We start from the raw sequence: 17,682 nt of genomic DNA on the forward strand, positions 1-17,682 counted from the left end.
AGAGATATGTCTCTTGGGATTTCCCTGGTGGCGCAGTGGTTAAGAATCTGTGTGCCAATGCAGGGTTCATGGGTTCGAGCCCTGGTCTGGGAAGATCCCACATGCCACGGAGCAACTAGGCCTGTGCGCCAGTGTGGCCCATGAGCCCGCACGCCTAGAGCCGGTGCTCCACACAGGAGAAGCCACCGCAATGAGAAGCCCACGCACAGCAACGCAACTAGAGAAAGCCCACGCACAGCAATGAAGACCCAGTGCAGCCAAAAATAAATAAATAAATATTTTTTTTTTTTTAAAGAGATATGTCTCTCTCTGTCCCTGGGGAGTTATCTCTTTCTTGCCCAGTAACTGATCTTTAAGCTACCCTTCTCAAGGTTTCTGAGCTATCTCTGGTGATTTCTTGGTGGTTTCCCATGGCCAGCATTGGTCCCTAGATGTTTTAAGTTTTGTCCTGTCAGTTGACCTTACTTTCTTAGCAGAATATTCTTTCTTTCTTCCTTTCTTTCTTTCCTTCTTTCCTCCCTCTCTCCCTCCCTCCCTCCCTTCATTTCTTCCTTTCTTAATTTATTTTTGGCTGCGTTGGGTCTTCGTTGCTGTGCACGGGCTTTCTCTAGTTGTGGCGAGTGGGAGCTACTCTTCATTGTGGTGCACAGGCTTCTCATTGTGGTGGCTTCTTTTGTTGAGCATGGACTCTAGGCGTGCGGGCTTCAGTAGTTCTGGCACACAGGCTCAGTAGTTGTGGCTTGCGGGCTCTAGAGTGCAGGCTCAGTAGTTGTGGCGCACAGGCTTAGTTGCTCCGCGGCATGTGGGATCTTCCTGGCCCAGGCCTCGAACCCGTGTCCTCTGCATTGGCAGGCGGATTCTTAACCACTGCGCCACCAAGGAAGTCCCTCTTAGCGGAATATTCTTAATTGTCTGCTTTGATTCTGTCAGGTGGACAAAAAGGAATGCCCCTGCCCAGTGGAGGCGTAAAGACCGGCAGAAGCAGCACACAGAACACCTGCGTTTAGACAATGACCAGAGAGAGGTAAGCCACCTTGAGAATGACAAGGAATGACCCTGTTATCATGCTACACCCTCCTTCTCTTTCTCATTTCCTTGGCCTCTGGTCTGATTCAAATATCCTCCTCATAAAGAAGGGTTAATAATAAGTTCCTGATCCCTGATATGGGCCTCGGTTGTGACAAGTCCAGGATGTACAGTGTTTCACAAGGTGCAGCAGGGCCACTAGCCATGTGCGTCCTCTCCCTGAACCAGATTTTCACCTCCGTTCAGGAATGATACCAGTGCTTGGAAGAGAGCCTTTCACTGTCCTTTCAGTAGTTACTCATGCATGATACTCACTTCCTCCCAGGGGTTGGGGGAGTGGGAGGGGTGACAGGAACCTCAGAAGATAAGATTCTAAAACTTGGGAAAAATCCCTTTAAAAATTTTGAGGCGTGTGTGTGTGTGTGTGTGTGTGTGTGTGTGTGTGTGTGTGTGTGTGGTATGGTGGTAAAGAAGTTAATTTTGTTAGAGTGAGAAAGAGGAAAAGCTGAACTTGGGTTAATGCTGTGACTCTCTGAACCTGGGGAGGAGGAGCCTTTTTCCTATTTTTTTCTTTATCTTAATTTAAAGCAGGTAATCTTGACTTTTTTTTCTCAGAAGAGCAAAGGAATATTATTATCAGGTACGTGGGGATTGAGGATTCTTGAATTGATCTGAGTCCTGATTGCTTGTAACCTGAGTTTCTCAGCTCCACTGTTACTTGTTCCTGGTAAAGTTTCTAGTTATAAACCTCAGGTTGGAGACCCTGCCTTACCGAGTTGCAGAGATCTTGTGAAAATGGATCTTCACCTTCAGAAACCTATTTCAGCAACTTCTCTTTGAGAAAAGACCCTGCAGTTTGCATTTTATACAGATGAAATCCAGTAAAGCATGTTGTTTTCATATGTGTCTGGCATCTCAATGACTGGGAAAATATTTTGCCTTTGCTGTTTTTTAAAGGAATAAATTAATATTGCAAAATATGGTTATGAATTTTTAACTGATGGTTTATAGGGTACAATTGTACTTGGTGTTTTTGTGAGGATGGCCTAATGGGTGTTGGGTGTAGGTGTTATTTTAAAAGTCTCCCCTGGGTCTTCCACCTCACCTCCATATTCTTTCAGCAGTGTTTATTGAGTACGTTTTCTTGGTCAAAATCACTATAGTAAACACTTTGAAATATAAAGATTATAAGGAGGTAGCCTTGTCCTCAGGGGATACCAGTTTATTAAGGGAGCAAAGGCCATATGAAAGGGCCATATGAGAGGCACGCCAGTGTTTGGTCAATGATTAGAGAAAGCAGAAGTCAGTTCTGTCTGGGGTAATCTCATACAAGACTGTTTGGAGGAACCAGCATCTGTTTAAGTCTTGAGGATGATAGGATCGTTAGGGACAAAGACGAGTATTGCAAATAGAGGAGATGGCAGGATCCAAAGTTTGGTGGTAGTTGTGTGAAGGAGGCTGTGGGCAGAATATTTGGGAGGCAAGAGGTACTGGAGGTAGCAAGTTAGGAGCCGGTAGCAGTAGTGGAGGTGATAGTAATTGAAGCCTAATCTTAGGGGCTGGCAGTAGGGGCAGATTGAGGGGGCCAGAAAATAGAATGGACAGAATTGTACTACTGGAATAAATATGGGGAAAAAAAGAAGTTGGGAGTAAAAATGTTGGTTGTGAACCTGGGATACTGAGAGGATGTCAGTGTGCAGTTTATTGCATTGACTTGGTTATATGTTAAAACAGACAGCATATGGGGAATCACCAGCAAACTGTAGAAAATCAGAAAATGCAGTTGTTTTGAGTGTACACACATGTTCTTCAGGCCCTAATTTAGCAAGGATGGATATCTTTGATATGAGCAGAGGAATTAAATTCCTCCAAACTTGGTGGGGAAAATGATTTTCCTCAATAGTACTCTGAGATTTGAGTTGGTTTGCCTACTCATAAGAGATTGCACACTCCTACATGTTGCAGCCATATGTTTTTTACCTCTTGTATCATTAAAGCCAAGAGGGCTTTACATTAGAAAAAACAGAATTAATTCATCATATTTTCTCAGTTTTCCCTACGATACAAGCGCTGCATTTTAAACTTTGCCCTGAGCCTAGGAAAGAGGCAGTAAGAAAGTGCGGGGTGATAGTGCCCTCTTCAGGCCCCATCAGTACTGGTTGCCTGTGGTCTGTGTGAATGAGCATGAAGAGTCTTTGATTTTTCCTTTTGCTTTAGAAGTACATCCAGGAAGCCAGGAATATGGGCAGCACCATCCGCCAGCCCAAACTGTCCAACCTTTCCCCGTCAGTGATTGCCCAAACCAACTGGAAGTTTGTGGAGGGTCTGCTGAAGGAATGCCGCAACAAGGTGAGCTGTGGACACTTCTGCATGTGTATTTTCCTTGGCAGCCAAGATGAGACCAAGGCTTAGCTCTGACCACTCTTTTCTTGATTTTGAAAATATTGTTAATATAATGGGATAGTACTAATGTTAAGATCCTGTTAACTTGGAATTAGGTGTATTTGTTTTAAATAAAATATACCATTAATTGAGAGCAAGCACACATTGCTTGATAAAAACTTAATATGTATTCTTTAAAACTGAGAGACAAATGTAGTTTTTAATTTTAGACATCTTATGTTACTTAAAATCATTAATTTTAAGTAATATCTTAAGTAAGTAATGTAGTTGAATTGTCTTCAACAGATTAGTCTTACACATATGCAAATGTTTTTGCCTCTGATTTAATCTGATAGCACTGATCTCATGTGTCTAGAAACAAGAATTCTCTGAGTGCCTACTGTGTGCCAGATCAAGGTGTATTATTCAGTTTAAGCTTGCTGTTGGCATGTTCTTTTCCATTCTACAGGAAGAGTAATTTTTTAAAGCTTTATTAAGGTATAATTGATATATAAAAAATTGCACACATATAATGTATACATCTTGATGAGTTTGGACATATGCATACACTGGTGATACCGTTACCACCAATCAATGTAGACATATCTGTCACTTCCAAAAGTTTCCTTATATTCTTTTGAGTTTTTTGTTTGTTTTGGGGGTAAGAACACAACATGAGATGTCCTCTTAACATATTTTTAATTGCACAATATTGTATTATTATAGGTGCTATGTTGTACAGCAGATTTCCAGAGCTTATTCTTCTTACCTATGAATATCGAAACTTCATATCTCTTGAGCAACAATTCCCTATTTTTCCCTCCCCACAGCCCCTAGCAACCACCATTCTATTCTCTGCTTCTATGAATTTGTTTGACTATTTCAGATACCTTATATAAGTGGAATCATGTAGTATTTGTCCTGTTTGGCTTATTTCACTTAGCATAATGTCATCCAGGTTCATCCACGTTGCTGCAAATGGCAGGATTTCCTTCTTTTTTAAGGCTTTTTAAAGGCTGAATAATACTCCATCATATATATGTATATACCACATATTGTTTATCCATTCATCTATCGGTAGATACTTGGGTAGTTTCCATATCTAGGCTGTCATGAATAATGCTGCAGTGAACACGGGGATGCAGATATTTCTTTGAGATCCTAATTTCAGTTCTTTTGGATATACACTCAGAAGTGGGATTGCTGGATCAAAAGATAGTCATTCTTTTTTTATATATATAACAGATTTGGAGAGATCTGCTTTCTTTTATTTTTAAAATTATTATTAGTTTTTTAAAATTTTTGGTTGCATTGGGTCTTCGTTGCTGCGACGGGCTTTCTCTGGTTGCAGTGGGTGGGGGCTACTCTTTGTTGCAGTGTATGGGCTTCTCATTGTGATGGCTTCTCTTGTTGCAGAGCATGGGCTCTAGGTGCGCAGGCTTCAGTAGTTGTGGCGCGTGGGCTCAGTAGTTGTGGCGCGTGGGCTTTAGAACGCAGGCTCGGTAGTTGTGGCGCACAGGCTTAGTTGCTCCGCAGCATGTGGCATCTTCTGGGACCAGGGATCAAACCTGTGTCCCCTGCATTGGCAGAGGGATTCTTAACCACTGCGCCACCAGGGAAGTCCCAAGATAGTCATTCTTAACTTTTAATATTTTAGTTCAGAACTTAAATTTCTAATAAAGATACAGCCTTGCAACCAAGTCAGTATACTGTGCTTTTTACGACAGTTGAACTGACTTGGCCCCTACTACATCCTGTTTATTCATCAATGGAAAAAAAAGATTTTCCTGCATTTCAGTTTCTAAGTGATGCTCATTTATGGGATGAAATCAAATATACTTTCTCTTGCAGAAAAAATTATTACTGTTACATGTTAGGTTGATATACCAGTACTGATATTTTGCATTCAGGCATTGTAAAAACTTCATCAGTTCATTCTAAGTTGTTGATATCTATGATTTTTCCCAACAATGTTGTCTTTTCTCCCATCAAGAACATTGGTGATGCTGCCTTTCTTGAAAGAGGGCTTGTCTGTTGTCTCTGAGATTTGTTTTCCATGCCCCTTGCATTCATTCTCAAGTTTTGAGATGCATGCTCTGGCAGTGACAACTTTCTTATGTCTACTGCCTGGTCAACAATGATGGTGAAATATATCCTAATTTCAGATTTGTTAATATGTGGAAAAGTGTACATGTTAGAATTGAAGAAACACAGTAATCAGCCTAACGCTATCAACTGTTGGCTAGCATGTGGAACAACAGGGAACTCTGATACTGTTGGAAATGTAAATTGGTATGATTGCTTTGCAAAACAGCATAGCATTTATTATCCAGCATTCTTCTCCTAGGTATATTCCCTAGGGAAACCTTTGCAGCATGACCCAGGAGATATGTACGAGACGTTTACAGCAGAATTCTTTGTAATAGCCCCAAACCGGAAACAACCCAAATGCCAGTCAGTAGGAGAATAAATAATAAATTGCAGTATATTTATACAGTGGAATGCTATACAGTGTGGAAATAGACAACAGATATATTGATCAGTGTGTATGAATTTCATAAACATAAAGTTGAGTGAAAAAGAAAATAACAAAAGGGGCTTCCCTGGTGGCGCAGTGGTTAAGAATCCGCCTGCCAATGCAGGGGACACAGGTTCGAGCCCCAGTCCGGAGAGATCCCACATGCCACGGAGCAACTAAGCCCATGCGCCACAGCTACTGAGCCTGCGCTCTAGAGCCCACGAGCCACAACTGCTGAGTCCGTGTGCCACAACTGCTGAAGCCCGAGCGCCTAGAGCCTGTGCTCTGCAACAAGAAAATCCACTGCAATGAGAAGACTGCACACTGCAACGAAGAGTGGCCCCCGCTCGCCACAACTAGAGAAAGCCTGCACACAGCAACGAAGACCCAGTGCAGCCAAAAATAAATAAATAGAATAAATAAATTTTAAAAATAAAATTAAAAAAAAACATAATGGCAAAACTAAACTACATTGTTTAGGGATACAAATATAGGTGTTAATCATTTCCTTGCTTTTCTGTAGTTTTACTGTGTAAGTCAGAACAGTGATCACTTCTAGAGTGGGAAAGGTGATTAGAGAAGACACATGGGGATTCTTCAAAGGTATAGATGGGCAATATTTTTTTTCTTAATCTGGTTGATGTTTATGATAGTCTAATTGTATACACTCACATACACACATATGTGTCTGTATATGAGATATATTTCACAACAAAAAATTAAAAATAGTAACACTGGAAAGAAATATGCCAAAGTGTTAAGAGTTGTTGCTTCTGCAGGATAGGGTATGGGGTGATATTCTTCCTTGCTCTTTAGATTCTTTTTTATATATATATAAATTTATTTTATTGATTTTTATTTTTGGCTGTGTTGGGTCTTCATTGCTGCGTGCGGGCTTTCTCTGGTTGTGGCGAGTGGGAGCTACTCATCGTCGCGGTGTGCAGGCTTCTCATTGTGGTGGCTTCTCTTGTTGTGGAGCACGGGCTCTAGGTGCACAGGCTTCAGTAGTTGTGTCACGTGGGCTCAGTAGTTGTGGCTTGTGGGCTCTAGAGCACAGGCTCAGTAGTTCTGGTGCATGGGCTTATTTGCTCCGTGACATGTGGGATCTTCCCGGACCGGGGCTCGAACCCGTGTCCCCTGCATTGGCAGGCGGATTCTAAACCACTGCGCCACCAGGGAAGCCCCTGGATTTTTATATGTCACAAATTTATAACATGATTAAATCTTCCTTAAGAACTTGTATTCAATATTCAGGCAGCTTTAGGTTCAAAGACCAGATCTGCTGCTTCTTTGCTGTGTGAATTTGGGCAAGTTACTTAAGTTCTCTGACCTCAATTTCCTTATCAGTAAATTGAGAAAAATAATAATACTTCTCATAGAGTTATTAGGCTTAAATGAGATAATGTAATACTTAGTACAGTGCCTGGCACAAAGCTGCAATTATTATTATTCAGTGTGTTTTATCACGTGAAAAATTTTACCTAAAAGTAAATTATTCCTCCTCAACTTTTCATCCCCTTGATGGATACTTTAGATATATTTCTAGGATTAAGTGCTGAAAGGTTTGTTTAATAGGCTCAGTTAAGCAGTCAGAGAATGTCAGAGATAAGCATGACCAAAGGGCTTTATTCATCTCTTTTCATCTCATAAATGTAAAAACTGAATCCAGAGTGATGAAATCACTTGCCCAGGGGTTGAATAGTGATTTCTGTGTTTTTATCTTCTTTGAAGAAGACCCTCTACTATAACCTGATCTCAGTGGTGGAGAATAAATACACTCTTTTTCTGTGGGTCTTACTCCCAGCCCAGCAGGTATGCTGGGCAGTTGGCCACAACCCTCTCTAGTTGAATGTGATATGGCTAACTGTGGTCTAATCTTACCGACTGATTTCTTATAGACCAAGAGGATGCTGGTGGAGAAGATGGGCCGAGAGGCTGTGGAGCTAGGGCACGGGGAGGTGAACATCACAGGGGTGGAAGAGAACACCTTGATTGCCAGCCTTTGTGACCTCCTGGAAAGGATTTGGAGTCATGGGCTACAAGTGAAACAGGTAATGAATGTCTGGCCTCTCCCTGTTGAGCAGACTGTCTTCCTGTTTTTGCTTACTAGCTTTCCCACACTTTTCCAGCTGGCTGGCTTTGAAGAATGGTGCATGGTGCTTTTGGAGTGAGACTTGAAATAGTTCAACAAATAAGTAAATAAATGTGACCCAAGCTATCTTCTTTAAAAATAAGCTTTATAAATCTGTGTATTTGTTAGACATTTTTAAAGTGGCATCTTTTTTCCTGCAAACAGAGCTGAAGGCCAAACTGATAGATCCTGTTTGGTAGCTGGTCCTAGTCTGGATATGGAACACAAAAGAAAGAGAACTTGGAGCTCAGGAAGTACCAAATGTATTTTAAGGGTCCTTCACTATTTGTACATTCCCAGTGGGAAAAGGTCTGTCATTAACATTTCTTTTATATGCAGATAGCTTAACCTTCTAAAAATTTGAGAGAATACCAAAAAAGTTGAGTAAGTTTGATTTTTACTGCTTAATACCAAGAGAATCTCCTTATTTCAAAATACTGTACTTTGAATAACAAGGCAAGATAGACAGCTTACACTTCCATGCATTTTTAAATTTGAAAAGAACTTGAAAAGTTTTCAAAAGCAGTTTTATTCTGGAAAAATTAGGAAATATATGTAAGTATCCAGCAATTTTTTATTTAGGGCCTGCAGTGTGCCAGGCACTGTTGTAGGTACTTGAGATACCTCAGTGAACAAAGCAGACCAAGATCTCTGCCCTCCTGGAGTTTTCATTCTCATGGGCATAGAGACAATCTACCTCATCTGTCCTTCAAAGCATTTTTCTGTACACATATGCCCATGTACAGCTGTATGTTTAAAAATCCAACAGAACTGCAACGAGTTACCTTTTCACATCTACTAGGATAGCTAAAATAAAGAAGACAGACAATAACAAGAGTTAGTAAGGATGCAGAGAAATTGGAACCTTCAGATATTGCTGATGGGAATGTAAAGTGGTGCAGACTCTTTGGAAAACAATCTGGCAGTTCCTTGAAATGTTAGAGTTATCATATGACCCAGCAAGTCCACTTCTAGCTATGTACTCAAGAGAAAGGGAAACATGTCTATGTAAATATGTGTATGAAAATGTTCATATTCCTAGCAGCATTATTCCTAATAACCAAAAGTTGGAACAACCCAAATGTCCATAAGCTGGTGAATGGATAAACTGAATGTGGTGTATTCATACAGTGGAATACTTTTCAGCAATAAAAGGAATGAAGTGTGGATACATGGTACAATCTGGATGAAATTTGAAAACATACTAAGTGGAAGAAGTCAGTCACAGAAGACCACATAGTGTATGATCTCATTTATATAAAATGTCCAGAACAGGCAAATCCATGGACAGAAAGTAGATTAGGGGTTGCCACAGGCTAGGGAGGGATAAGGAGTGACTGCTAATGGGTTTTTTGGGGTGGTAAAAATCACCTAAAATTAGGTAGTGGTGATGGTTGCACAACTCTGTGACTATACTGAAACAGATTTTTTTTCTTTTAGTACAGAACTTTGTACACTTTATGAATTTTATGGTAATGTGAAGTATATCTCAATAACGCTGTTTTTAAAGAAAATCTAAATGGGATCATACTGTACATAATGTTTTGGAACTTGTTTTTTCTTGCCTCAGAATATCTTTTCCATGTCCTTAACTAATTAGGTGATAGTATAGTAAGTGTTTAAGAGCTGAGACTATAAATCAGATAGTCCTGGGTTTAATTCCTGCTTTAAGTTTATGAAACTGAGCATGGTACCTAGCTTCTCTAAGCTTCTGTTTCCTCATGTGTATGATGGAATTTTAAAAGAACCACCTCTGTAGGATTCTTGTGAGGATTTGATAAGATAATTTGTATAAAGCACTAAGCTCAGAGCCTGGTATCTGGGAGTTTCTCTGTAAATGTTTGTGGTTATTCCTCTAAAATCTCAGTTTTAATTGTTTCCACTGTATAGATGTGCAGTATTTGAATCAATCCTTTATTGGTTGTTTGAGTTATTTCTGATTTTTCAGTATTACAAACAGCGCTGTGATTATAGATTTTTTAAAATGTTAATAATTATGTATCACATCCCTAAAATGTTGAGAGTCTTGTAGTATAGTAGCAACACTGTGAGCTAAAACCTAACTTTCAGGATTGTTATGATAAATAGATGTAGTAAAAAAAGTACCTGGCATGCGGTGGGTATGCAGCATATGACAGTTCTTATTATGCTGGGTTCTACTTGAAGTATTTCTGTTTCTTTCCTTTTCTCTGTAATAAATGAGTAGAATATACATAATCATTTTATCATTTTCTTCGAAGTTTAGCAAGCCTGGCAATATAGTTGAGCTCTTTTGGTTTTTTGGTAAAACATATGCCTCTCAAACTTCTTGATATTCTCCATAAAAGTCTTCAGGGAGTTAGTGAGACATTAAAAAATGATAATACCATATCATCACAGGTGTTTTAAAACCTAAGGCTTTGCAGCTATATCCTTAAAGAATTCCCATAGCTTGAGGAATTTCTTTTGGAGCCCATTTGATCCCCCTCTCAGTTTGGATAGACAGAGGCTACTTACTGGTGAGAAATCAGTAGAGAATAGTGGGGGCTTTTCAACTGAGGTTCCATTTTGTTCTTAGTCCTGCTTTTGGAGCTCTGAAAGTGAACCACTGACAGTGTCACAGAAGGAAGTGAGGGTCTGTGCCTGCTGGTAGGGATTGTTCAGTTGGGGACTGAAATCCCTATCTTTGTGGGGTTCCTACAGCATGTTCTCCTTAGGCCTCCATTTTGTTAGCCTGTGTTTAGACTACTTTTCTCCTGCTGAGACATTCTTCAGTTATGTTGCAGTCCAGGGATTATAACCTGGCTCCTTGGTCTCTTCCATCGTGTACCCGATTGCGATCAAATTCACTCTCAGAGGGTGATCTTATCACCCCCATCTGGGGGCACGTTACTGAGCAACTACCCATAGTATCTGCTTAGAAAGTAGAGAGAACCCAAACCACAGTTTTTGCTGCTGGCCTTCTAGGTTTTGTTATTAGCTGCCTGCAGGGCTGCCTGCCACAAGTCCTTATAAAAACCTCTGTTATCCTCACCATTCTCTTTGGCTTTCGGTGACATTTTCCGAGGACATGGACTTTCTCCTTTAGTATAATTTCTGACAATTAAAGGTGAGGTTTGGTTTTTTTCATACTGTTTTTGTAACTGCTGCCATTTGAGGACTGGTAAATGAAAAGGGGTTGTTTCTCATCTTTCATGCATGTGACATTCTTGGAGAATCTGTTGCTATATATTGTGTGGCCACATTCCCAAATGGGTAGTTGGACTGTATTGAATCTTGCAATCCCAATCAGCCCCTTTGCAAAAGAGGAAAAGAATAATCCATGTCTCTTGAACTAGAAAACCCCCAGTGCCCTGTCACTAGGCTTCAGCCCAGCTGCTGCTCTCTCAGTCTTGCCCTGGCTCTCCCTCCTCACCAGTGCAATCACTGAGCACCCGGCGTCCTTCTGGCACAGTGGCCTGGTGTTGCTCTTGCCTTTGGCTCTTCGATATTGCATGTGAGGACTCTCTGGTGACCAGCTGTAATTTACTTCCAGACAGTTCTGTTAAGGGAGGCTGCCTTCCTCGTCTGCCCAGATTTTGGGAATACAGTGATGAAAAAGGCTGTCTCTGCCTTTTTAGGGGCCTATGCTGTGGTTTCAGTAAATGGATGGATGAATGGGTTTCTAGAAGTTGTATTACTAAATCAAAGAGCATGAATATTTAAAGGTCTTGTATTGTCTTCTACATACATTTTATTAATATACCAGTTAGTAATAGTTTAGGAGTAGTCTCATTGATGTTGTTGAACAGCTGTTTTCTCAAACGTTTGGTAATTCAGTGAATTTTTTAAAATGGTCTTGTCTAGTTTTAACTTGTGTGATTTTTAAAAAACTGCCATTGAGTTTGTTGGGTTTTTAGTTGGTTAAATCTTGTAGGAAAGCCAAACATACAGCAAGTTTATGTCAACAGCTTGCTGATCTATAGATGAGGGTTTTTTTTCCATTCAAATGCTTGTTTTTTTTTCCTCTAAAACAGATCAAGTTGGAGGTTAAAAATAAAACAGATCCTCAATATTCTCAGGGGGAAAATCTTGAGACCTTAAATCCTCACATTCATTCCAGAGAATAAAATTTTCTTTAGAGAATATAACTTCAGAAGTTAAATGCTCTTTTCCAGAAGCAGCAGTATAGCATCATTATTAACAGCAATGGTTCTAATATTAGATATACTTAAGCTTGCCCAACACTCTACTTCCTAGCTGTGTGATCTTTTACAAGTTATTTAGTCTTTCTGATCCTCAATTTGCTCTTTTCTAAAGAAAATGAGCATAGAGGTACCTACCTTTTAGGACTGTTGAAAGCATTACATAGAGTATTGTATTTTAAACATTTAACATAGTGCTTAGTTCATAGAAAAATTCAAGACATGGTAGCTTCTGTCCTTATTATTACTCTTACTTTTATGAAATATAGAAACTAAGTGACTTATAAAATGATCATAATAAATCCTACTATTAAACTTATACTACATTTATATTATATCAACTATATAGGAACATTTACCATGAATCTGAAATAAAGTTTTTAATCCCATAACAAGGGTCACTGTGTATGGAAAGATGACTAGAAAGAGACAAAGCAGTTGCTGGGTGACCAGCTAGGCTTATTCACTATGTAGGCAAATTGCTTCCTTATGTCAGGCTTGAGAATGCTGTTCAGATTTGTGCCTTGGTAAAATGACAAATCACTGCGTGTCTCCAGCAGTTTAAACTGCAGCTTTTATATTTTCAAATGCCGAGGTTCTGCTGTGTCGACTGTAGTATATCTCAGACTTGCAGTTAAGTACCGGCCTCCTTTCCTGCAGGCTTCTTCAAAGTACCTTCCACAGTAAATCCCCATCCTTGTGAAGACTTACCCTCCCTAGGCTGCACTAAGGGCAGGAATGCCTTTAAATATTTTAGGAAATTTGGGAGCTGTCACAGAATCTTGTAGGCTCAGTATACATTCCTCTGTGCAAAAGCCATCATGCATTACCCAAGCTGACCTTCAACCAACAGACCATTTAGAGATTGATAGGTTATTTGCTTTTTTCTTTCTTATCCACTGGTCCATTCCCAGGCTCTTTTTTGGCCACGTCCTTCCTATTCCCAGTGGGGGATCATTTCTTTTTCTGTTCCCTTCCATTCTTCTTTATATTTCTCCTGGATTTTAGTTAGGGGATATATATTTGTATACTTTGCATCTAGGTGTACATCGAGATAACAAATAGGACAGATACTTTTTAGCAAAAGCGCATATCTGTATGTTCAAATTATCTCTGAATCTGCTCACTAGATGCCTTGCCCTTAGAAATCTAAACTGATAGATATTTCTCCCTTGCATTGGTTCCAGGGGAAATCAGCCTTGTGGTCCCACCTGTTACATTATCAGGAAAACCGGCAGAGAAAACTCACATCAGGAAGCTTCAGTACCTCAGGTAAGATGGTCTCTGCACCATTGGACAAACTCCCTCCACTCACTTTGCCATCCCCCACTGAAGTGATCATCTGTAGCAGACTGTTCCAGGTCAATGAAGTCTTTACTCTGTAATGTTTAAGCCACAGGGCTCTCTGAACCACAGAGCATGCCAAAACCATGGGGTTTGCTTTTATTATGTGTTTCTATACACTTGATCAGTGAGATAGAAGATTTATATCATCAAGAGGCCAGTCTTAGAATAAATTTGGGTTTTAAATGAATTTGGATTGATACTGATGTCCTGTGTTTAGAGTGTTTTCAGAGTCTTTTGTTTTATTTCTCTGAGATGAGCATTGAGATGATCTCTCCTATCAGTTAAGAGAGCCTGTTTGTCAGTGTCCTGCCTTGGAACTTCTCAAAGTCAAAGCCTGGTGTGCCTGATCCCTTCCACTTGCTTTCTGTTTCTATTTAATAAAACTATCAGAGTTGGCAGGGACCCCAGAAATCATCTAGTCCAGCCCCCTTGTTTTACAAGAGGAGGAAACTGGGATCCAGAGAGGAATTTAATTTACCTCAAGATCACACAGTGAATTGATAGAAGAGGCCAGATCAGGAGCCAGGCCTCTTGTCTCCTGGTCTACTGTTCCTTATAACATCCTGCAGTGTCCCTTCCAGGACAGTCTCCCTCCTTCCTTTTCTTCTTGGCAGCATCTCCCCTTCATACCATCCTTCATTCTCCTCTCTCTGCCAGGGAATTTGTTTAACTTTCTTAGATGTTCTTGTCCTAATGGTAAAGATAAGTTTAAGTGGGGGTGAAAGGTAGGCATATACTCAGTGTTGTCTTTGCCCTTGAATTAGTTGATCTCAGCTAGCACTGAACATGGGGAGAACAGTGGGCAAAAAACCAGGTTCAAAAGCTCCCTAAGTAGCCTCATAAGGAGTTTTTTGTCCACTTTCTGAGTATGAGAGCAGAGTCTTCTCAGGAAAGCTGTAGAATTTATTGCCAAGGGATAAACTGTAGCCAAAAATTATCAACAGCTGAATGATGAAGATACTAATTTTAAATGTTGGGCCAGACATGAGGATATAATGGTATTGTATCTAGAGGTCCTAAGCATTCTGGATCATGTTCTTTACATATTCCCTTGGCTCTTTTGTAGTCCATTTTGAGGCAAGAGCAGGACATGAGTAGTAGCTCCTAGTGGAAGCACTGCTTCCATGGGTTATGATGAGAGCACACTGGATTAGGAGCCAGAGGATCTGTGTTCCTTCCAGTCCTGACTTTGCCACTTGGTGACTGGGGCAAAGCAGCTAACCTCTCTGAATTTCAGTTTCCTCCTCTGCGATACCATCCATGGCTATCTTATAAGTTGTTATAGAGAATTAAGTGAGATAATATGCATAAAAGTATAAAATTTGATACCTAGTAGGTACTTAATATTCATGAAATGATTGATCAAAGTGTTACCAAAGTAACCCCAGCTGTTTTCTTTAGATATTTGTGATTTGAGATAAGAAGGGTAGTCAGCTATTTGGGTATACAGATCTCTTTGGACTTAACCAACTTTTTGTTCTAGGAATATTTCTTGATTCAGAACGGAGGAAGTCTGATGTCAGCTCAGTCATGCCTCCCCTGAGAATCTCCCTCATTCAGGATATGAGGTCAGTCTGGGATCATTTGTAATAAGCCACTAAAATCCTGTTTTCAGTTGCTGCTTAGGTGTCCACTTTGTTTATTTATTTTTGGCTGCATTGGGTCTTCATTGCTGTGCACGGGCTTTCTCTAGTTGCGGTGAGTGGGGGCTACTCTTCGTTTCGGTGCGCGGGCTTCTCATTGTGGTAGCTTCTCTTGTTGCAGAGCACGGGCTCTAGGTGCATGGGCTTCCATAGTTGTGGCACGCAGGCTGAGTAGTTTGGCGCACGGGCTTAGTTGCTCCACAGCATGTGGGACCTTCCCAGACCCGGGCTCGAACCTGTGTCCCCTGCATTGGCAGGTGGATTCTTAACCACTGCACCACCAGGGAAGTCTGGGGTGTCCACTTTAAATAGCAGGGTCTCTCAGTGACCTGGGCTTCTACAGTGTCTCATTTAACCAGGAATCCCTCCTCATTGGTCCTGTGCTTCATGATGCATTTGTAGAGCTGTACAAGCAGTTGTGTTTCCTGACATTTTTGGAGAATTACACCAGAGTATTTCAAGGCCTGAGACCTCTGGGGTTAGCCTTGCTTTTTAAGAGCTGTACTGGCTTCCTTCCCAGCCCCCCAAATTATGCCGAGCCTATCTGGCAAAGTTACATGGAAGCTCAGGATTTAGAGAACAAGAGAGATGGACTCTCTCAGGATGCAGTAGGGCTTCCTGGCCAGGCTTCCCTTGGTGTTACAGGGGAGGTATTGATAGTGAGTTCATCTCCCACCCTACCCTCCACTCCCGTTTTCCCATTCCGCCTTCAGGCACATCCAGAACATTGGGGAAATCAAGACTGATGTGGGAAAAGCCAGAGCATGGGTGCGACTGTCCATGGAAAAAAAGTTACTTTCCAGACACCTGAAGCAGCTTCTCTCAGACCATGAGCTCACCAAGTAAGGCCACTCCACCTGGGGTATAACCAGCTCCTGGGAATGGCGGGAGGGATTGGAAACCCCCGTGGGAAAGGAAGGGTATTCGGTATATCATTACTGCTGAATTCATCTAAACTCAAATTGCATATGAAGGTTTTGCAGCATTTCTTCTTTGTTTCTTTTTTCCTTTCTGTGTAGAACACTGTTGTACACTTACACTGCAATATTTTTTATATTTTCCGGTAGATGAATTAACTGTTTTGGCACTGCTCAACACAGCACACTTGTTTTAGTAGGTACATTGAGACATAATCAGTTGACTGAATGCTCTCTAACTTAGTTCTTTTTTTTTCTAACTTAGTTCTAAAGGCCTGGATTCTTCGGGCCTCTAGCCACAACCACTCCAGGAAGCAGTAGTCCTCCCTTTTGGCTGTTGGTTTCTCTTCTGGGATCTACTATGGTTTATCCAGGCTCTTTCAACCATTGGTCAACCAATGGGCTCTTGTTGTGCTCTGCCTCGGATCAGTTCCCATAAAGAAGATGGGAGGACTTTTCTTGTTTTGGTGGTATATTCTTCCTGAAGTTTTTGGTGATGTAACATTTCTTCTTCTCCTTCTTTATCTGTAGAAGAATAATTGTTATATCTGTTCTCCCTACCTTCTTGATCTATATCCACCCCCCCCCACCCCAAATAGCTTTCTTACAGAGGTAGTGAGAAGGATGGAATCCTCATTGGATACCTCAGAGTTTGGGGGGTCCTCCTCTCCTTGTGGCACTCAAGTGACCTGTATACCTGTTGGGCATAGGGCATTTTCTTGGTCTCTTTCCTGTGTTGAGGGGGAAAGGATTGGAGAATTAAAAAGAAACTTCTAAGATATACCCTATCTCTTTTGTTCTCTCCTGAGCCTAGGCCAGCCCAAAGTAACCAGGTCCTTGCTCTTCCTCACTCCTAGGAGCCACTGAATCTACAGTTCCCTTCTCTTGATTTTATATCCTTTGCATTCGTTCCAAACCCTAGTTACTAGAGCAGGAGTGGGGAGGAAGGCTGTCTCCCTTCTCTGCCTCTCAGTTACCACCTCTCTGTCTTTTTCTATATATAATATGTTTGGTTCTTTCTTCATTGTCAAGCCTATTGGGCATTTTTCTTTTTGGCATTTCCTTGGGCATCTTTTCATGGTATCCTTTATTATGTGACTTCCCTGTGGACAATAAAGCAGAGGAGTGGACCTTGGGGAAATTTTGTGTAAGTGAATTGATTAAACCTGAAGAATCTGTTTTTATTTAAAGTGAAAATGTAATTTTTTAGACTTTATTGTGTGTTTAAACCACAGCAAGAAACCGGTTTCAAAATCTTGATAGGTTAGAGAGCTCACTTTGAGAGGTTACAAAATAGCAATTCTTAAAGTGCTTACATTTGATTCCCTTTAGTAACAAAAAGGTTTAGGAATAAAATTTAAAGATTGGAAGGACAACTAAAAGAGAACAAGTGAACATTTAAGCCTGGAGTTTGGAAGGGAAATTGTTTGCATACCAGATTCTAGAGGACAGTTGTGTGTCCTGGGAAAATCTGTGGCTGTGTGGGCACTAGGGTCTGACAGGGCAGGAATGATTCCTGTGGGCCGGTGTGGGCATCGTCTGTCAGGAGATGCTG

The 17,682-nt window shown here is 40.8% G+C and overlaps 1 protein-coding gene across 4 annotated transcripts in view; it reads left to right on the top strand.

Moving 5' to 3' along the window:
* Positions 1 to 17,682, top strand: part of DENND5A (DENN domain containing 5A) — a 112,715-nt gene that overhangs the window by 85,019 nt on the left and 10,014 nt on the right. For all 4 annotated transcript variants that reach the window (XM_059069146.2, XM_067038650.1, XM_067038649.1 and 1 more), the window contains 6 exons: positions 931 to 1,024; positions 3,244 to 3,375; positions 7,825 to 7,977; positions 13,408 to 13,492; positions 15,051 to 15,135; positions 15,924 to 16,052. In XM_059069146.2, the coding sequence (XP_058925129.1) occupies positions 931 to 1,024; positions 3,244 to 3,375; positions 7,825 to 7,977; positions 13,408 to 13,492; positions 15,051 to 15,135; positions 15,924 to 16,052 (678 nt within the window). The remainder of the gene's footprint in view (positions 1 to 930; positions 1,025 to 3,243; positions 3,376 to 7,824; positions 7,978 to 13,407; positions 13,493 to 15,050; positions 15,136 to 15,923; positions 16,053 to 17,682) is intronic.

Source organism: Kogia breviceps, chromosome 7, assembly GCF_026419965.1.
Source record: "Kogia breviceps isolate mKogBre1 chromosome 7, mKogBre1 haplotype 1, whole genome shotgun sequence".
NCBI lineage: Eukaryota > Metazoa > Chordata > Mammalia > Artiodactyla > Physeteridae > Kogia > Kogia breviceps.